We start from the raw sequence: 22,347 nt of genomic DNA, 5'->3' as shown, positions 1-22,347 counted from the left end.
AGAAATGTGCTCAAAAGTCAAGTGTAGGTGGGAAGTTATATGCACTGTGTTTCGAGATGTTTAGATGTTTAGTTGTTGCATCACTGTCGATTGTAATGGACTTAATGCCTCCCTATACATATTGTGCACACATGCATAGATGTTCTGAAATTTTCCACAGCATGTTTGAGATTGGGTGCAAGCACTTCCTGGAGGATAGTACCCACTGTGTGCTTCATGTATCAGAGACCTAAGTCAAGATGTGTCTTGAGGGTATTGTGTGTTGTTTGATTTGTTTATGTTTGTATTTAAAAGCATATAAAAAATCTTGTTAAAAAATTAATTAAAATTTGAAAAAAATTAAAAAGGGCAAATTCTTCAGAAAAAGTGATATGTAGCCTAATTAGTGCAAGTATGAAAATAAAAAATGTGTGAATAATCACGAATATTTTTATCAATAGTCTAAATAAAATTATTTTTAAAGCTTGAAATGTTTTCAATCAACTTGGCTGTCATTAAAATAATGATTAATGTGCCCTAAACGATCTAACGTCATCTGTCCTTGCCTCTGCAGGCAGCATGCTGCTACACGTGCCCTTGCGAGGTAAGGACACGCGCACGTGAAGTACCATGCTGGACAGAAATGGAGGGAAGAAACTATCATAGGAAAACTGGCGGGGGGGATATAAACGCAAACAACCAATACATTTTTTATGTAACGGAAAATAGAATATTCAAAATATTCAAAATATTAACCCGGCCGCTGACTTGTATTTCACGTCTAAATTCACAGGCAGTTTTGTACAACAATGTTTATTATTGTAATTATTCACTTCGGAATAAGTTGAAATAAGATACATTTCTGTAATTTTCAAATGATGTAGAAATTTTCATTTGCTTGTTGAAGATAACGTTTAGAAATTACCGCAGGTTCACCGACTCAGAAAGACGCTAGCTTTTCTGCAAATATATTTTGGTACCCCGTGTTCTTTGGCAATGGTACATCCCAACACTTCAACCCGTCCATTAAGGGGCGTCAAGCGGCCATATGGAGCCCGAAATATGCCGGAACTAAAGATATTTCTGCGTTCAGAAACAAAACTGCTATGGTATTTAAAATATGGCACAGTAGAAATGAGATGGGGGCAGTTAAACAAAGGGGGCTTGCTTGATCCATGATACTAATCGGGAGTTTTTTGACATACGCCCTGTAAATCACAGGTATAATTATATATACGTGAGAAGTCTGTCTTAAAGAGTCTCACTTTTTGTGTTTGTCAGTGGAGCACAATTAAATAAATCATGGCCCTATTATACTTATGTCCACCAAACTTGAACGTCATCAGAAAAACTGAATAACATTGAATTTTTGTAGATGGCTGCAACCCTTGTGTTTACAGTTAGGTCACAGAGTGTGACTTTAAAGTAATAAGGCGCCAGCTGGTGAAATATAGGCATAATCATTTCCCTAAAAAAGCAAAAACTATGAATTGTGTGGTTTCTTTTTTTAACAATAGATCCCGCGTCAATGAATTCAACTCGTGAACTTAGCACACCTGACAAGAAACGTAGTCTAAAACGCATTTTATTTTGAAGGTCTCGACCGGAAATGTCCCAGTACATTGAAGCGATCTACCCTCCCTCTCTCTTTAACCTACATTGCTGAGCAAGTTTCAGTCCTGTTTTCACCAGTCAGTGAGAGTGACGAGCCGCGTGGACGTAGCCGTGGTTGCCAACATGTGGACACTTTTTTTAATCTAATATTTGAATCGTGAAAGATTCACGGGGACGTATGGATACATTTGGTGGGGACAACTGGCGGAGACGCACGAGGAGCGCGCGAGCCTGCTGCAGACAACAAACCGGAGCACGAGCTGACGAATCCAGTGTGCTTCGGTGTCTGAGCGTGGGAAACACGGAAGAAGACCATGACATGGAGGAGGAAACCGGCCTCTTCAAGCAGGACAGCCTGGAGCGGAGGGTCATAGCGCCCCGCTACAGCCTGCTGAGGGAGGTGGGAAGGGGTACATACGGCGTTGTGTATGAAGCGGTGGCCCGGAGGTCGGGTGCTAAAGTTGCTGTGAAGAAACTGCGATGCGACGCGCCGGAAAACGTGGAGCTCGCCCTGCAGGAGTTCTGGGCGCTGGCAAGTCTTGAGAAACGGCATCAAAATGTGGTGCAGCTGGAAGAGTGTGTCCTCCAGAGGAACGGTATGGCCCAGAAAATGAGTCATGGGAACAAACGGTCCAAACAGTACCTGCGCCTGGTGGAGACCTCACTAAAAGGTGAGTCTCTGTAGTTCTCCAACGTTATGTGTTTGAGCTGAGTCACTTCCCCCGACTTAAGAGTGCTAAGTGCTACTTTTTGGTTTCCCAAATGCCGCATTAAAGCAGCAGTCTTTGAAACTTCAGAAACTGTTTTGTTCTAGCAAAGAGTTTTGGTGATCGTCCGATAAAGCCGACGTATCCTTAAATTTCAAGATATTTTAATGTAGTTTTGGTTTGCTATCCGAAGCAGGAGGTAGTTCCTCAGATTTCGACACTGCTTTACTGTAAGTATGGTCATACGGTATATATGGTAATGCTGGGGTCTTTTTTCAAATGATTGATCATTGAGACCTAATGATTAACAGTTTCGGTGAGTGTCTTATCAGTCACATCACAATGGTAATGCGATTTAGCTAACCCAGAGGAGGATGTTTAATCTTGGTGGTTTTGCTTTTTGCCTTGGCATTTGTGGCGCTACCCTGTAGCTAAATTTCAGCGGCCCAAAAGAAAAATGTATGCCTGTAAGGTTCAGTTTGTATGTCTAGCTTTGTCTTATGAAATTTCCTTTCAAGTAGAATTGTTGTTGTCGCCATGACACTGACTCGTTGGGGGGATGGGCAGATTTTGTGAGGGAGCTCCCGAGGCTCGGACTCACTAAAATGGAGTCTACTGGGTTGGCTGTATTCACAGAGGTATTTGTCACATTCCATTGACAACCACTACACTTCTGCCAAATCAATCACGTCAACAAAGTTTTAGCTTCATTGTAAAGGCTGTCTTCATGTGCTATGCAGGTTTAGTGTTCTTCAATTACATCATGGTACTATTGTGAAAGACTGATTTATATCAACTATCACACCGAACAACAGATGATTTCTTGTTGCTCATAAGTGTCCACTTGTGTGCAGTTATATCGCCCTGATATTTGAAATATACCTCTCAGTCAATGGCCTGTATGGAGTGGTTCTAGCAATGCAAATAGTCAGTCTGTGAATAATGAATACCATTTATTTTTTTGGCTTACAGTGAGTCATTAATGATTTTGTTTAACTCTTCCGCTGCTCAGGTTGACATATTTTTTCGCTGAAAATTGACAATATATGCCAAAGCATGTTAGAGATACTGTGAACTGGTTCCACGAAGTCTCATTGTGTTGTAATTCAGATACTCCTCCACACAAAACATTTTCAGACACACCCTGATAAAGAAAGGCAGGACATGTCCAGTGGGATTGGAGTGGCACCTATACCTACGGTCAGGTAGTAAGAGTGCACATTCACTTAGTTGTTTGGAAACGGTAATCATTTCACAACAAAATCTCTAATAAACCATGTCTGTATCTGATGGCCTTGTATATTTTCTCAGTGACGTGTCCAAATCATCAATATTCTATGTTTTGGTTATAGCAAAATAGGTCTTTGTTTTCATATGTAACTACATGGAGTGTTGTAACATTACATCGCTGTGCGAATGACTGGTGTGTGTCCTTTTCAGGTGAAAGAGTGCTCAGTCCTCCAGAGGAGCCTTGTTACCTCTGGTTCGTCATGGAATTCTGTGAAGGCGGTGATCTCAACCAGTTCATCCTGTCTCGTCGGCCCAACCCACGAACCAACAACAGCTTTATGCTCCAGTTGACCAGTGCCGTTGCTTTCCTGCATGAAAACAACATTGTCCACAGAGACCTCAAACCTGACAACATCCTCATCTCAGAGAAGTCAGGGACTCCGGTGCTCAAGGTGGCCGACTTTGGCCTGAGTAAAGTTTGTGCTGGTTTGGGTAACGCCAGCGAGGGCAAAGAAGGCGAAGATAAGAACAAAAACGTCAATGTCAACAAGTTTTGGTTGTCATCAGCGTGCGGCTCAGACTTCTATATGGCTCCCGAAGTGTGGGAGGGCCATTACACAGCCAAGGCGGACATATTTGCCCTAGGCATCATCATCTGGGCAATGTTGGAGAGAATTACTTTCATTGATGCAGAGTCTAAGCGGGAGCTGCTGGGAACATATGTGAGACAAGGAGCAGACATTGTGCCAGTGGGTGAGGCACTGCTAGAGAATCCAAAGATGGTACTCAGCATCCCACAGAAACGCAGGTCATGCATGTCTGATGGGGTGAGGAAGCTGCTTCAAGACATGCTTGCGGTCAACCCTCAGGATCGGCCCGATGCTTTTGAGCTGCAGGCCAGAATGGATCAGGTTATGTGTGCTGCATGACTCCCAACCCGATTGTTTTACAGGTACCCATGTCTTTCTCTTCACATAATTGCCCCATGATTTCTCTGACCTTAGTGAACCGTCTGTTAAGCAATCTGCCTTTTTTATGAATTACTGGATCTCCAATTTAATGTTGTACTACTATAGTATTTATATGTGGTTCACAGTGACTATAGCGCAGTATACGCATTGCAGCTGAAAGACTTTGCCCCTTACATAAAATGTAATTTGTTGTTCTCTCATCAGATAGCAAGTGTACTTGGAGATGTTTGTTTTAACAATCTGAAACATGCATTTTTGTACAACATTGGAATGTGAATCATGCAGTCTGTACTGGTCAGCCATTACCTTTTTAAATAAGTTCCTCTAAAAAATCTATACCAGCCCTGGAAAGCTGTAGATAAGGCAGAGATGAGTTCAACAATTCATAACCTTTACCCAAGTGATTTGTTGACTGCGCTATTGGAGAAGAAACTTAATCAGTTTTATATATTTAGTAATGTTTGACATTCATTTAGACTAAAATCATTCCTCTGAGACGGTTTAACAATCATATTTTTGTTGCCACAACCACTTTGGTTTAGCCAACATTGTGGAAATGCCAAAACTTAAAGTTGGTGTTTCCACAAAGGTAAAAATGGGGAATTTGCAGTGTTGATTGCATTAATCTGGGCAACAAAGGATTAAGCCACTGGTCATGTCAATTTTGCTGTGTCATCTCCTTTGATGACGACCTGGTGTTCTGATCACCTGTGGGGCTGTTGAGTTCCAGGTGAAATACAGGACACAAATGTGATTACAATCAGTAATTTATTGTGCTTTATTTCGTAAGTTCACAGCGTCTTCCAGAAGGAGGCCCTCAGCATGCTTAGTAAATGCAATGCAAAATATCCCCAACCGTGCCACTGTGGCCACAGCTGTGTTTTACCACTTCCTGACCAACACAATGTAATGAGTTACACCTGCACCTGTGCTTGACCTGAATGGGACAGCACACATCCAACCCTGCTCTGTGACCTTCCTCCTGACTAGGGCTGAGTCCGACCATTTCTGTAACTCTCCAAAACAGAATCAGAGCTGACCAGCGTGCACCTGCCCATATTCATATGAGTTCCAAAAACAGAGCTATATCACGTGGTGATCCCAGCACAAGAACTGTTGAGGAATATACACTCACAGCCTCAATTGTTAACACAAAAGTTTACTGATCATCCTAACGCAGACAAGTTAGACTACCTTGTTTTAGATGATCTGCCATGTTGGTTGTTGAGCTGTGATATGCAAAGTGATGTCTGCAAAGTTTACACTCCAATTTTTGGTCATCCGTTTTAACAAATACAGCCACACCAGCGACTTCTTTGACATGGTGTCATTTAGTTTGGAGCTAACTCAGAGTAATCGTCCAGTAAATGTTAAGTTAGGTGTTTCATTTAAGTTTCATTTAAGTTAGACATATTCAAAAAAAAAATTTCAAAACATCCCTCTGTTTTAGCAGGTAGTGTGTCCCTCCTGTCACCAAAAAGATTAGATTCATCCTCGAAGGATATTGATGTAGTGCCTTTCTCCTTATGAAAGTAACATCAGCAATTATCCAACCAATGAGAATTTGGTCGGACGAGAGCATATCAACTGACCAGTTCACCATGAGACTCGCTATTGTCACTTTTAATGTTAAAAAATGAGTGTAACACTATTAATGTCTTCCAGTAGAGACTTGCAGTTATTTCGGAATGACTATAAACACTTGATTTCCAATGTGGTCAGAAATCAAAACAGGTTGTACAACCCAGTTTTTTTTTTTAACCCAGCCCATTGAAACTGAATGATGCAACCTTTATACCACTTCTCTTAAGAGACATTAGTCAATCAAATTGGAACTCACGGGAACCCTAATGATGGCGGTTTCCACTCAGACGTTCATAAATTTGCTGTTTTTCTCAAAACATTTTTGACATTACTAAGTCACAAAATGTCCCATCAACATGGTTCTTATATCTCTGTTGTAGTGTGTTGAAAACCTTTGGACATACACGCAAAAAATCCAAACTATTTTGAATTTAACAGAAGAAATTTAATGTTCTGGAACATTTATAGTACCACTACATTTAATAATGGCTTATGTAACAGAGTTTCAATGTTCCGTGTTTGTGTCAGAACCTTTGTCCTAACATCTATTCTGATCTGGTCTCTGATGGCTGTCAGTTACAGTAAAAGACATTTGCAGTGTGAGGTGTTGTGAAACACTCCAGTTCCATGCAGTTTATTTATTTGTGCAAGTGAATGGTAATGAGCGAGGGTGAGGTTGCAGTTAGCGCGTCGCCCAGGGCACATATTTAGTAACTGCAGTGACTAACCTTTGTGTATGTGCTGTCAGTCATCTTGCCTGGATAAGCGTGTGAGTGTTGTGTTGGACTTAACCAGGACACATCTTATGCAACCAAACTCCAGCCACCCCCTGGCCCCAGGGCCACAGATCCCTCAGTATACGGATGCCTGTGTTTTGAAGAGGCTTGCTCCCCCTGTTGCTTTGTAAATGGATAGTACATATGATAATTAGCTGCTCATTCCATAACTGAGCTGGAACCACAGAATCGCAGTCTTTTATGTTTGAAAAACATTGTGTCACGCCTCTTGCCTTTGTTTGTTCTTACGACTTGTGCCTTGCTCTTGCAGGGGGATGGTGACAAGAGCAAGTTATGTGAGCAGGGCGGGGGTTGGGGTTGCAGACATCCCAGCTGACCATCTCCTGCTCAGCTTTCTGCATGTCAGTCCACTGATAGTCCACTGACAGACCCAATGATGAATAATTGGCAGTTTGTCAGCTTATCATAATTACTAGTATAAGCTGTGCTGTGTTTACAAACCATACTGCTGTAAACAAGTCTTGAACATCTGAAAACATTAACAACTCTAACCCACAACCTTAGCGAATTTTTTATTGAACCTTCTACCTCTCCTCACTCTTTTTACATTACAAATAACGATGTATAAAACATTAATTTTTAGCCAGTTTGACTGTCACTTGCACCAGATGAAATGAGAGCATAAATGAATGAGATTATATCAGACACATTCATATGCTCAAATAGGAAAAGATCCTTTCCTACCATGCTTCCATGGAGGTGATGGGGGACAACAGTTCTCTCAAGTATGTATTTTGTACTGTTTTGTACACTCTTTGTGTTTCTCGGACAGTATTGAGCTACAGTGGAGGGATATTAACACAAAGAGGAAATTTGGTAAAAAAAGACTAACTTTGGAAGATACCCATTTGGTTTGTCTAACACAGTCTACTCAGCGTGCCAGTGTGAACCGCAGGAATGATTGCAGCAAGCACAAACTTTTTCAGTGTATGTATGGACAACTGACTAACCATTATGTTGGGGATATTGCTTTCTCATCGGCTTAGCTGCAGTTTAGAGTTGTAGGATGACTTAAAAGCACCGCAGATTCCTCAAAAGCAAGGTCTCTCTCACGTAACACTGTCCCAATTACTCAGCGAAAGCTGTCAACAGCTTTCAACAGGGACTATATCCTACCAAAAGTTGTCAGTTCAAAACCGGGATATTGTTTTTGAAAGGAGACATAGTATTGATTTTTTGTGTAGCACTCACCTCCATTGTATTTAGGCAGTAATAGACGTCTCAACAATGGACATGCTCTTGAATTATGTGCATGTGTAGATACCACCAGGGATAAGTGAGAAAGTGTGTTTGTGATTTGGGTGAACTAACTATTAGGGTTTATCTTCGTCAATTTGTAGAAATTTTCAGTAGTATGTTGAATGTCAAAGACTGGATATAATCAGACTCCAGGAAAAATGACTCCTCCTTTTGAGAGCATGAATGACTGCTAAAGCTGTGTATCATAGTCCAGCACCAGCAGTTTAGAGCATATTGGCATGTTACGTTAAATAGCCTTGCTATCGGCAACATAGCTTGTTCTGTTGCATTCATGTGGCAAAGGATGAATCCAGACCATGAATCTTTCTGCCAAATTCCCATGCTACATAAAAGTGACAAGTCAGCATTGACCATTAAAACATGTTGTCTCTACAAGCCGCAGGATAAAGCTCTAAATCCCTGCCTGAACCCCTTTTAAGTCAGTTATGCAACAGAGTACGTTAGGAAAATCTGTGACAGCATTGCTGGGCACAGACTGTATCTGTGACTGGCAAGCCAAGCGGCTGCACATCTCTAAACGCATCAGTCCCCTCACATGGTACAGGCCAGATTTAACAAAGGACTATTTGTGCTGCTGGATTAACCACAGGCTCCAGCTCTTCACTACTGATGATGATCCCCAACACAGTGGTTTACAGACCAACGTGCTGTCAGACATGTAAACTGTGTTGATGTGAGGTAGGGTGCAGGAACTCCTGCGCTATTTGGCAGTGTTTGTGGCCCCAGAGTCAGCTGCCCTGTCAGTGTGATTGACAGCAGGCCTGTGACCTCAGTAAAACCCTCCCGACGGTCTGTCCCACCACACCTCATGCTTCATTTACAGCTTGCTGGATAAATGCCTTTAGTGCTTTTAACATGTCAGCTTTACTCTGTCGTTACAGTTACGCTATCCATATACATTTTCTGTCCAGCCTGACAGAATTCAGACTTTCTATTTTGGTACTTTTGTTAAATTGAGAGAGATTTTATCTGTGCTGTTGCGATGAATCTGTGTCCTTTCTACAAGCAGTAGATATGATTGTCAGTTAGCGTGTGCTCGTGTGTGTGTGTGTGCAGCAGACAGGGCACTCTGCAGTGGGCACTGCTGTAAACGAGTCCTAAGACTATTTGCTGCAGCAATGTGGCATTACTGCACTGACTCAGCACATCTCTGTGTTTATAGGCTGCTGCAAATTTCATGTCCTCACAGCTGTACTGTAAGACTCAGTGGTTCAAATCAGCCTGGTAAAATGTTAGAAACGTCTCACAAGCTGTGTCTATGTTGTGTAAACCAGCTGGCTTTGAAATCCTCCGGGGAGTTTCAGTGTCTCCTCACAGAAAACATTGTTTGCTTATAACGGAGCTGCTGCCAGATGTTTTGCAAGCAAACAAAGAGCTGTCAGGAGAGATATCATTCTGTTTGAGCTTGAAATACCAGATAAAATAAGCAAGTAAGCCCAGTGCGCAAAGCACCACTGTTCTTGTCTTTTGCTCCCCTTTTCTTAGAGCCTGAGAAGTAGTGAGGCTAAAAGTGCTAAATTTGTCCTAAAGATGCTACAGAAATGTGCTCGGAAAATTTCTTTGCAATTTTTTTGGGCCGTCACTTTTTCAAGAAGTCAAGTTCGAGTGAATGCAACCTAACATGTAATGGTGTGGTGTGCAACGTAGAACATGAACAATTGGCTGATACTACTCCTTTATCACTGCAAACATCAGTGAGTTTGTTATGTCATGCATGACATAACAAACTGTTTCACGGTTGTCAGTCTGAATCGAATCATTACATCACTGCAGGAGAACATTCTGAAGTGTGACTTGGGTGGATAACATCTTTGGAATATGTTGAATTTACAAGGGGCATTGCACTGTTCTGCACTGGCCAGGATTACTTCTGTTGCGTGTCCTGTTACATTGTTAAATGCCACTCTTACCAACCATTAATGTTCATGCATACTCCCAGGGTAGTAACAGTAACAGTTCCTCCCTGTCTGCCTGTAGTGTATTGTGGACAAAGAGCTCATAGTGTTGCATTATGTATTCGAGAGACAGCTTTTTCTGGTAGGAATAAACTGAAAATGGGACAGATATGATACGAATGCCTGTCACCCTTGCTGTAAAATCAACTTTCATTTAAAAATAAATTATCTCAGGTGCACAATGACATTACTTTGACTTCGTGGATGGAGCCTCCATGCAAAACAGTGAGGCACAGTTAGCTACTTAAGTATTTGGACAGTGACAAGATTGATATAAATTTAGACTTTCAGCTGTGATTCAAAAATATCGCATTAACTGTTAAGAAATTACAGCCATATTTATAAATGGTCCCTAATTTTCTGAGGCTCAAAAATAATTGGACCAAGATAATTATAAATATTAGATTATTTTTAATACTTGGATGAAAATCCTTTGCAGTCAATGACTGCCTGAAGTCAGGAACCCATGGACATCACCAAATGCTGCCTTCAGTTCCTGCTTTTTTGCGCTCAGTTTTGACTGCTGTAAGTGAAAAGCATGCTCAGTTGGGTAGAGGTCAGGTGACTGACTTGGCCATTGAAGAATATTCCATTTCTTTACCTTGAGGAGCTCTTGGGTTGCTTTCACAGTATGTTTCGGTTCATTCATCAATCTGGTACAAGTTCATCTTGGTTTCATCTGTGCAAAGAATCTGGTTTCCAAACTGATGTTTTCTGGCAAAGTCTAATCTGGCCAGAGTTACCAGTGGTTTGCACCTTGTGGTAAACCCTCTGTATTTACATTCATGAAGGCCTCTCTTGATTGTAAACTTTGACAATGATACGCCTACATCCTCCAGAGTGTTCTTGACCTGGCTAGATGTTGCAAAGGGTTTTTCTTGATCCACCTCAGTTTTCTTTCCATGGTCTTCCAGGCCTTTTGGTGTTGCTGAGCTCGCAAATACATTCCTTCTTTTTAAGAATGTACCAAATTGTTGATTTTGCCACTCCTCTAAAATTTCTGCTATCTGTTGGATAGCGTTGTTTTGTTCTTTCAGCCTATTGATGGCCGCCTCCATTTGCATCAACACCTCTTTAGACCACATATTGAGAGTACCCATGCACAGCTACCAAATGCAAATTCAACACTTGACATCAGCTCCAGACCTTTTATCTACTTGTCATAAAATAAGGAGGGAACAGGCCACACCTGGACATGAAACTGTCAGTCAACTGTCCAGTAACTTTTGGGACTATGTATAAAAATGGCTGTAATTTCTAAATGGTCAATATGATATTTTTGTGAAACTCCTTGAATTAAAGCTGAAAGTCTACACTTCAATCACAACTTGATGGCTTTGTTTCAAATCCATTATGGTGGTGTACAGAGAATTATGAAAATTGTGTCACTGTCCAGATGCCTCCGTACATAACTGAACGTCCCCATGTTACTGGTGGAGACAGGGCAGCCATCAGCCAAAGTTCTGCCAATTCCAGTCCAATCATGTCATATAGACACGCTGTAAGAGCTTATTTTTGTTGTTGTCCTCTAACAAATGATACAAACAATAACAAATACTGTTCACTAACACTACACACTATTCACTATACATTCAAAGGCAGAGTGGCCAGAGTACAAAGTTTTCATCATAATGTGGAAAAAGGCTACATATTGCACAGAAACCGTCTTATCACTAGTTGAAGTTACTTATGTGATCACCATTAGACTTGTAGGATTTGTTCCTTTCTACTGCAGCAGAATAATGATGGGTTTTATCTATTCAACTCTTAAACTGTGTAAGGTCTTCTAGGTTTCGTCTTTTGAAATCTCTTGAGAAATTGTTTTTAGAAGGGGCAACTAACAATTGTTTCTTATATTGATGAATTTTCCTGATTAATCAGTTTCTTAAATTTCATGGTGGTATTCACATTAGAATTTGATATTTCTTGTGCACATGTGGAAATTTTGGTCTAATGTTGGTTCTAGAAAAAAGGTTGAGTCACTAGAAACATTAACCTGGGGGCCATTAATGTCCATCTGGCCAATAGATGTCATGTGTCACCAACACTGAACCAAACACTGGTCCATCTTGTGTCTTACTGCCACAAACTGGTTACAGACGACACAGTCAGGCTGTTATGTGCTCACAAGAAACCAGGTTGCTCTGAGAAATCAAGTTACGCAGATCATCGGAGAGCGTGTTTACATGTACGGTCATAACCAGGTTATACATGCAGTAGGCCTGCAATCAGATTTCTCCCCTACCTAACCATATGACTTGTATAAGAGGGTGCTTCCAGATTTTTTTTTTTTTTTTTATAAATCAGCCATTCCAGAGATTAATAAGCAGCACTCCAGCCATAAGCTTGTTTCTGCCTGCTTGAGGCTACCATGTCCCACATATGCAGACAAAACTGTTACATCTAGGCTTTGTGCCTGTTGCTGTTGGTTCACTTTCTAATGGAAGTTATTTTTATTTTGTCTCCACAGACACGTGTTGCTACCTGGAGCTGCTACATCAGTGAGGGTCTCCCTGTGTTATTCTTAAGACTGTGAAGATAAAGGAGAAGCAAAGGAAAGCAGTTACTCCTGCAGTTGGGATACTGAAATGGGATTTTTGTTTTCTTTGAAGTTGTTTACAGTGAGGTCATCTGCCAGTTCTTAAAGACACTGTTTGCCCTGCCCTGAATATTGTAATAAAGCGAGAAACATTACGTCTGCTGCTTGGTTGGAAGCATGATTAAATTGATGTAGCCATACCTCCATCAAAGAATAAAGGTCTGGAGAAATTGCCCTCAAAAAACATGAGACAGTGGCACTGTACTGAACAAAGGGCAGTGCATTGATTGACTCTAAACTGAAGCTAAGCTACAGCATTAACTTTTGCGGTGATGGTCTCCATGTGTCTGACACTTTGACAATATTTAATAAAAACACTGCAACATCAAATACACACTACTATTAGAAACCGTCAGGTGACGGAGATTTTTGTTATTTTGTGTAAAACTTCATTGAAGGTGTTCAGGTCAGGTGTTACGTTAGATGTTTTACTGTACTGACAGTACCTGCCCTGTGTTGGTGTATTTCCCGTTGAATGCCTGTAGTTACAACAGTGCTCTAGTAAACATCATTGCCCTGTGTTGCCGAAGTGAGATTTGACAGCATGATGTAATGACAGAAAACAGTGTCACTGCCCTTTTTTTTTGTTGTTGTCAGGTTTAAATTTCTCCAGACATCTGTTGGTTTACATAGAGGTACACTACATATGAGTCATGGTGAGTGTTGGGAGTAGGTGATCTGTATAAAATCCTCTGTCATGGTATATGTAATTTTATATTGCCATATTAGTATATATCAGTTTTCGAGAAATTCAATTGAGATAGTTTTGGCAAACCCAGTGAATTTTAAAAAAGAAAAAAAAAAAAAAACATGCAAAAAAAAAGTTGAAAATTACGTGTTTTCATAAAAAAAGTCCTGCTCATTGATTCACAGCACTGCCTGCAATATCCTGATGCATACAGCGCTTTTAAAGAAATAGTTACCTTATTGTAAACAGTATGACAGAACTCCTGACAAATTTCTGTCTTCTCACTGTAGAAATTGTCATATCCTCCAACCCTATTAGCCACTGGATAATTCTAGATATTTTTAGCCTGGGTTTTGTTTTCCTAATTTTACTGTCATATAGTGATCACATGCTAAGCAGTTTGTCCAAAGGGTTAAATGGAAACTCAGTCCTTTTCCACGCAGTACCACCCTTTATTTCTACATTGCTTTAATAGATACAAATCATTTTTATGGTACTTTTTGGCATTAACACACTTAGCTCTTTGCTATGCCACCTTTTGTAATGTGCAAACAGTCACTTCACTTATTGCTCATATATGCTAGCAGACTTGGTACCAGTATCAGTACCAGAGATTATTTGTTAGGTTTATAGTGGACCTGTTGGATGTAATTTTGTGTTGGCATGAATGTGAAAGCTAGGGAAGTAAAGCCCAGGTCAAATTAAAATTTTTTTTTTTTTTGGGGGGGGGGGTAAGCATAAATGTGGCATAAATCTGTTATTAATACATTGTGCAAAGCGTAAACATGTCCTATTTCACATGTCCCATTTTATTTTTCCCTGCTTCTTTGCCTTTGAGTAGAAACCACAACGGTGTTATTTGGCAATCAGTCATTTAAATTAGACCTAATGGACACTTTTCACCTTAATTTTCCACTCCTGCGTTCTTTATACCTATGGTGCCTTGAAACTGACTGGTAGTCAGGTAAAATTTGGCTAGCTCCTGTATTTTTCTTTGATTTGGCACTCCAGATACATTATCAAGGTTATATGGTCTTCATGATTTATTGCCGCCCCCTCTCCCAAACCCCAAAAAGAAAAAAAATTCCCATGTGGTAATTGGGAATAAGATATGAATCGACGTCATTTTTCATTTTACTGTTTTTCTGTGGCCCATTTATTTGCTGAGTGCAATCAGCTTTTTAAAGGGAACCGAAGACTTTTATGTTTGAACAGGTTCCCTTCATGGTAAAGGAGCAGAGCCGCAGATTCATCTCACAATATTTAGGGTGCATAATGGGCTCTAAACTGTTAAGAACAAGATTTGTCTCTCATTCTTAATATAAGTGTTGCTAAAAACTAGTCACAGGCCTTTGAGGGTGCCTATGATCAAAAATGGAATGTAAAAAATAAGTTTAAAAGCATTGTGGGATATTTGTACAATAAACCACAGCTGAATGTTGTAACTCAGTCGACATTGTTTGCCCTGGAACCAAAGGTCGCAAGACTGCAGAATCTGAATGAACATTTTTATTCAAGTCTGTCATATGTTCAACTAAACTGGGACCCTGAATAATTTTAAAGAATCCTTGTCTGTTTAATTGTACTACCTCATGTTTCTACACATTTTCACCTTTTCTTTACTGAGCCATTGTTTATTTTTCCAACAAAGACATTCCTCGGTTAGAAACAAAACCTCGCAGATTTCAAAGCAATAGCTTTTTATTTAATGTCATTACAGTATTTGACGGGTGTGTCCAGTTTTACTTTTGGTGATAATGTGTTTAAAAAATATTACATAAGCAACACAGCTTTTTGGCTTCTGTCAGTTGCTTGACTGTTTCTTTCTGTTTTGCTGCTGCATTGTGAGAAATAGGTTTACACTGATACAGATGTTTACACACCTTTAGCTCAACAAAGGCCATGATGTACTATGGTTAATTTGCTGGAATATCTGTGAAAAACGCACCTCAGTTCCCCACTTTTTATTTCATTAATGTATGAATATTTTCTGCTGGGTAGAAATGATCGTCTTAAACTTGAGATGAGCAAATGGTATTGTATTCTAAAGATGTTATTCAGATTTCTGAGGAATTGCTTTTCTTTACTTTCATTTAGAGGGATATACTTAAAATATGAACATATTTAAGCAAACCCTTAAAATATCCCCCTCCATGTCCATGTAACTGCCTCCTGGATGTTTTCCTTTGGTGTTTGGATAATGTACCTGTCAATCTTTGCAGCAACATCATGTTTGACTAAACTCTAATGACTAATAGGTCACGTGTTTTACATGCAACACTTTTCTATGCAACTCTTCCTCCCTGGATACACTGTGGAACAATCCAGGTCTGGCTGATTTTGTTTTTGACCTCTGCTTATCATCCTGACAGGAAGTATACTAGACAATTGGTTCTTTTGTTCAGGTGTATGACTTGACCCTTTATTTCAACAGAATTTACAATCCTTGGTTGTACATGTAACTAAAGCCATTTGCTTGAATGAGAACATGTTTTTTTATTGCTGACTTTGTATATATCAGAGCTCAGTTTCAATAAAGGTTGGAAATACCTCTAATTGGTGTGAATTCTTAACATTTGTAGAACAATGACTCAAGTGTGGAGGAGGGGTGGGAAGGGATTCGTTAAAACTAAAGCTATGAGGAATTGATAGGCATGTTGTTTTGATGACTGTTGCCTGGGTTTGCCTGTTTCACCCTTCCCTGTGCACATATATGGGCATACCGATAGGAAGCAAGCTGATGATACTTTGCGCTTGGCATTATAATTGGTAGTGACGGTGAGATGAAACTTCATGAAGCACTGAACCATTCCAGCAAAGTGGTTTGAGAAAAGGTTAATTTCTTGATGCTTCATGTTAACAGTTAGACATCCTATTCCAGAATGTAAAATAAGCAAATGCAAATGTTTGTATTTTGTAAATTAAATATAAGTGTAAAGGAAACCATGATTGTAGTTTTTATTCTAAGCATAGGGAGGGAAGGGGGATTTTTATCTCAGAACTGAAGTCTTAACTCCTCACATTTTGTTGTTTACTGTATTTTTTAAGTTATCTCTGGCCCAACTATAATCAAATCTGGCAATAATGCATCTGTAATTTCTTAATAAACAGTAATTATATTAATTACTGTTAAGGCAATCAACATTTTCTATGCATCACATGTATTAATATCAGTTAAGTTTGGGTCAAGTGTAAAAACTCAAGTGTAACTTAACTCAGGTGTAAAAACTAAGCAGTTAATATATTTCCATTACATGTATAATGGAAAATGATTCTGGAAAAACACTTCCAATTTCCACTTTCCACCTTCCAACCCAATGGCCAGCTTGTAAAGGCCTGGAAGATTCATTTCTGTCTCTTAAAGTATCTCAGCAGCTGTTAGCCCATCAACATTTTGTCGTTCTGACCCGTGAGTACTCAGTAGTCATTACCACAATACTACATGAGTACTCAGTAGTCATTACTACATCATTACATTAGTACTCAGTACTCATCACTACATTATTACATGACTACTCAGTAGCCATCACTACATTATTACATGAGTACTCAGTAGTCGTTATTACATGAGTACTCAGTAGTCAATACTACATTATTACATGAGTACTCAGTATTCACTACTACATTATTACATGAGTACTCAGTAGTCAGTACTACATTATTACATGAGTACTCATTAATCACTACTACATTATTACATGAGTACTCAGTAGCCATCACTGCATTATTACATGAGTACTCAGTAGCCATCACTGCATTATTACATGAGTACTTCATTGTTACATGAGTACTCAGTAGTCAATACTACATTATTACATGAGTACTCATTAATCACTACTACATTATTACATGAGTACTCAGTAGTCATCACTACATTATTACATGAGTACTCGGTAGTCATTACTACAACATTACATGAATACTCAGTAGCCATCACTGCATTATTACATGAGTACTTCATTGTTACATGAGTACTCAGTAGTCAGTACTACATTATTACATGAGTACTCATTAATCACTACTACATTATTACATGAGTACTCAGTAGTCACTACTACATTATTACACGAGTACTCGGTAGTCATTACTACATCATTACATGAGTACTCAGTAGCCATCACTGCATTATTACATGAGTACTTCATTGTTACATGAGTACTCAGTAGTCAGTACTACATTATTACATGATATATGCATAATTTCTCCCAGAGGACTTACTGTACACAGTCAAATGTCCTTCCATAATTCAAACCACCACCAAAAGTAGTCATGTGGTACAGACAGGGAGCAAGGCTTCACACATCATCAGTCACGACATACGTCCAAAATGGTACACGTGTCCATATGCACTTCACTGGAAAAGCTCAGCTAGACTCAACACACAGTTTGAAGCCTCGACCTCTCGCGTAACATCACTATTATTGGCACTTCATATTTGCAGCTTACTGTTGTCTTATTGCTAAAAGAGGCAGGTAGAGTGAATGTAAAGTGTAAAATCTAAGTGTCAAAAGACCCTCATATGTAGTTCAAATTGTATTAAAATACATATAAATTACAAGGATTTTTAAGTATAAGGCTGTCACTCTATTATTTTGTTATTGTCAACAAATGTCATGAAATCCAAAACCAACATTCCATCTCTCAATATTTTCTGACTTCCCTATCCTGTCTGTGGCACATGTGTCACTGGCCCAGCATATGGTTGTTGGGGCAGGAATTGTGTTTGCTGCTTCGCAGGGAAATAAAGTTCCATGTTTTGAACGCGCCGTCCAGTCTTATCATCCTTCTTCAGCAGAGTGGTATGGACTGCTAGGGCTCAGGGCCAAAACAGCTGGTAACACTGAGGAATCGTCCAAGATTTACTCTGCACAAGAAAGGGAAAAAAAACATTCCCGCTGATGGAGGAAGAAAATGATGGCGCTCAGAAGTAAAGGCTAATATTGAAACTTAGACATATCAAGTTAGCAAGTCCAAATGTCAGCACCATCCATTTTTGGTGGATATAAGAGAGACTGTTCGAGCTAATATGGACTACTTTATCCAATGGCTGATACACCGTCAAAACAGACAGCAGCAACCCTTCCTGGCTATCATGGACCTAACGTTAGTCACAGATGGAGCAGCAGCCCATGCACAGACATTGCAACTCGAGATAGTATGGCCACTCAACCCATTGTCCTCAGTACCGACTGACCCTTTCCTAACACCGCCAAAATGGGAAAATGCAGCAAGGGAAATAACCTAACTCGAACCTCTGCTCTTAATGACGGTGGCCTATGAGGAAATTTGCCGATGCATCATTCCCTTGGCACGCTGTGTCACCTTTCATGCCATGTATGCCCCATTCTATGAAACAGAGCTATGGAGTACAAACTCAAGGTTTTAACACTGTCTTACACCATGACGCACCATTGCTTGTGTGACCTGTGTGAATACAACTAGTCTGCCTAGTCTGAGGAGGGCCAAGTCTGCACCACACAGCAGTTCATCTTACACAGTGCATGGTGATGACTTTATGGAAAGTAATGATGATGACCTTTATGAACAGAGAGAGAATTCCTATACAGCCAGGCGATTTTGATGGATCAGGCTCATGGAAAGACTTTCTTTACCAGTTTGAAATCTGTGCAAGGGCTAACCACTGGTCCACGAAAATCATGGCTGTTCAGCTTAGATTTAGCCTGACTGTTGCAGCTGGTTCCATCCACCTTAAAAACCCCAGATCTTCTCAATGAAGCTACCAGTGGATTTTAGTTGAGATAGAGGCCGCCTATCGGCAATGCTCAGAGCATGCAGCAATCAATGGCATCAAACTGAGACAAAGGATTAGGGGGCTGGGAGAAGCTTTGCACAGACAGAGAGACGATATCTGAGTAAATTTCTATTGTGTATTCAGAGTGTTTGGAGCGGGAGCAGGATGCCATCAGTGTGGATATCTTTATCAATGCCCTGGGAGATGCTGAGGTGGTGCCAAAGCTACTGGAGGAGCAACCAAGCACCTGGGTCAGAACCTACAAAATAGAACACAGGTATAAGACAACCAGGAGGGCTGCCAGAGCAGTCACACAGTTGATGCAGCCAGACCTGCAGCTGTTGAGCCCACTGATCTGCCAGAGAGGGTGCCAAGATTTCACCAGAAGTGGCGACCCAAGAAAAACAAATGTGTAAAGAAAAGCTACCCTTTGCACTGTCGAACCACACAGCATGCCCTGGGTGTCAGCATGGACCCAGCACCTGATCCAGACGTGCTGGTCATCTGTACCAAAAGCCAGGAAGATGAAATGAGTGTCCAAATACTGATACATTGACTTGAAATGGAATTAATTAGGTTGTCAAAAAATCATTCTTTCTTATCTTTTGATTACTGTTAATCAAAATAGAAAATAGGAGACATTTATTTATTGAAAAGAAACTGACAGAAACACCATTTTACATTCTACAAGTTTCCATCCTAACCATATAATTAGCAACAACCCATACGGTCAGTTTGTCAGATTGAGAAGAATATGTAGTAAAGAAGAGGATTATCAAATTAAGGTTGAAGAAATGTCCCAACATTTTAGACAAAGGGGATATGAGCAGTCACTTGTTTATTAAACTATTAAAAAAGCCAACAGAAGAGATAGAGGGAATTATTGAATCCTACCCCTGAACAAACTGAAAACAGAATAACTTTTGTATCTGAATATCGTATGGCATCTATAAGAGTTAAACAGATTAAGAATAAACATTGGAAAATCCTAGAATGTGACCCGAGTTTGAATCATTTGCCATCCTCTAGACCTTGTTTTTGCACCATAAATTTGTTCTGCTGGGGCTCTGCCTGCCAGATATCAATCCAGGATATTTTCCTCTCCAGCACACCTTCCCACCTTGCTAGTGCTCCCTGCTGCCGCATGGCCACATTCCGGCTGGTCCTTCTGAACAGGTCTGTTCCTTCTCCAGGACTAGATGGCATCTGTCCTTGCCACGGGCCTTATCATAGCAAGGTTTTGGGATGGCTGCCAACCCTGCTGATCCAGTTGCCACCATGCCCACCAAAGCCCTGTGTCTAAGCTGAGACTCTGCTAACCCAAGGCCTTCCCAGGCTCTCCATTGCCTATCCACACCATTATGCCTGCTGACGCCACCCTGGAGTCTTATGCGGAAAACATTGATGCTGCATATAGGGAGCTGGAGTTTTTTGCTATTCCCATTCAGTGCTGCACTGCTTAAGCTGCGCAGCAGACCCAGCCATCTGCAGAGGTAGCTACCGTTCTTCCTCTCCAGGGTCTACACTGTTGACAGGGTTACCTCGTACAACATAATATGCCAGAGGACTCAAGATAAAATGCCATGTTGTTACATCCAAACCTTAAGCTCCTGGATGGTTGCTTGGATTGCCCCTGCATCCCTGAAGCTACAGTCAAAGACCTCACTTAGGCTCTTGACTAGTTTACCAGTGATGGATGGGATTGCAATACCATCCAAAAAGAAGCAAAACTTGTCCACCGGTTTTCCCCTATGGCTCTGGATTTAGCACGTTGGAAACTCTTCCTTGCCGAGGAGATGGTTTTTTCCAGGCCCTGGAGGATCCATCTACTACCAGGCACCGAAGGTTCGGTAAAAGTGAGGTCGTCCATAAAGACTCTGATGGGCGAGGCAAGTGTGAAGAGAATAACTGAGAAGGTGCACCCAATGATAATCCCCTTTTCAAGCCAGTGCCAGTTTGATGCTGTATTCCCAGAGGTGGTTCTGAGCTTGAGGTTCCCGTAGTAGTTCAGGATGAGGTCCTTGATCTTGCTGGGTATATGGTATCGATCCAGGGTAGTCTCGACCATCGCAGCAACAACTTCTTTATTTTTCCTTGCACACGGGTGTCAGGAGCTGTTGAGACTCTGCCAACAACTCCTGCCTTATAGCAGCTCTAAGGGGACACACTACCTCAAAGATTGAAACACATAGTAAACACAGCATGGTCAACAGTAATTACATATGTCGGGCAGGAAATCCAAAGTATGGGATAATTTTGAGAGGGTAAAGGACGACCCCTAGAAGGTGACATGCAAACTCTGCAGGCAAACATTCGCCTATCATTCGTTGACCTCAAACATGGTTTAACGTTTAAAACATGCAAGTTGTTTAATGTTAGCCACTTAGCATTGCCCCTCGCTCCAACATTCTCCTTGCATGTTATTCTAACACATTCAGAATCTTTACCATTTTTGTCGGTGTCGTTAACAGGCAGCTCACTTTGTGCGTGCTCTTGTAAAATTTATATTTTAAAGGCAAATTATTACGGTTTTATTTTTCTCTGTAATGTAGCACGGTGTTAACAATGTTGTTCATAACATTCTGCCTCAGCCCTGGCACTCAAACCATTTTCTGATGCCCCCCAAATATATATATTATATATATTTAAATAATGAAATCAATACAAACATGCAATGACTAGTTGACTAATGGCTTGAACTAACAACTATTAGTCTACTAGGAAAATCTTTGGTTGGGTGCAGCTTTAGTAAACGGTATGTTACATTTAGTACGTAATAATTAGTACACTCTTGTTATCATGGAGTGAATTATTAGTGTGTTGTATGCGGTTTTCTACTCAAGTTACTCAAGCATAATGTTTTCTGTAGCTTGAGCATGAGCTCTGACTGGGCTTAGTTTTAAAGTAGGCAGAATCCAGAGCTGACACCCCGTGATTTGTGTAATTAACCCCCAACAACGACGCAATCATTTCCCCTCAGAGTTTTCCAGCACTGAAAGGATGTACATTTGGAATGTGACAAGTCAAACTTTGTCAGACAGACAGCATGCAAAAGCAGGATTTCTACACTACACTACACACATACATATTGCTGTAATATATCTATATATATATATTTCAGCATCCCTTTGAGCTGGAGTGAATTATCTTAATTTTACCAGGTAAATAAGTGACCAATGAGCCACTAATCCCATTGATTGAAGCAGCCAAT

At 40.4% G+C, this 22,347-nt stretch overlaps 1 protein-coding gene across 1 annotated transcript; it reads left to right on the top strand.

The window, feature by feature from the left end:
• The first annotated feature begins 1,575 nt into the window (after positions 1 to 1,575).
• On the top strand, positions 1,576 to 12,791 carry LOC120807433 (serine/threonine-protein kinase 35-like). Its single transcript, XM_040159475.1, has 3 exons — positions 1,576 to 2,264; positions 3,741 to 4,482; positions 12,568 to 12,791. Exons 1-2 carry the CDS (start codon positions 1,772 to 1,774, stop codon positions 4,457 to 4,459), a joined length of 1,212 nt encoding a protein of 403 aa, XP_040015409.1. The 5' UTR covers positions 1,576 to 1,771; the 3' UTR covers positions 4,460 to 4,482; positions 12,568 to 12,791.
• Positions 12,792 to 22,347: the final 9,556 nt, after the last annotated feature.

The sequence above is a fragment of the Xiphias gladius genome, chromosome 21 (genome assembly GCF_016859285.1).
Source record: "Xiphias gladius isolate SHS-SW01 ecotype Sanya breed wild chromosome 21, ASM1685928v1, whole genome shotgun sequence".
Taxonomy (NCBI): domain Eukaryota; kingdom Metazoa; phylum Chordata; class Actinopteri; order Istiophoriformes; family Xiphiidae; genus Xiphias; species Xiphias gladius.
This window is presented reverse-complemented; position numbering and strand designations above follow the sequence as displayed.

Coding starts and splice junctions, on each gene's coding strand:
- LOC120807433 (XM_040159475.1), top strand. CDS start 1,772: ATGGATACATTTGGTGGGGACAACTGGCGGAGACGCACGAGGAGCGCG. Junction 2,265..3,740: donor GGTGGAGACCTCACTAAAAG/GTGAGTCTCTGT, acceptor TGTCCTTTTCAG/GTGAAAGAGTGCTCAGTCCT.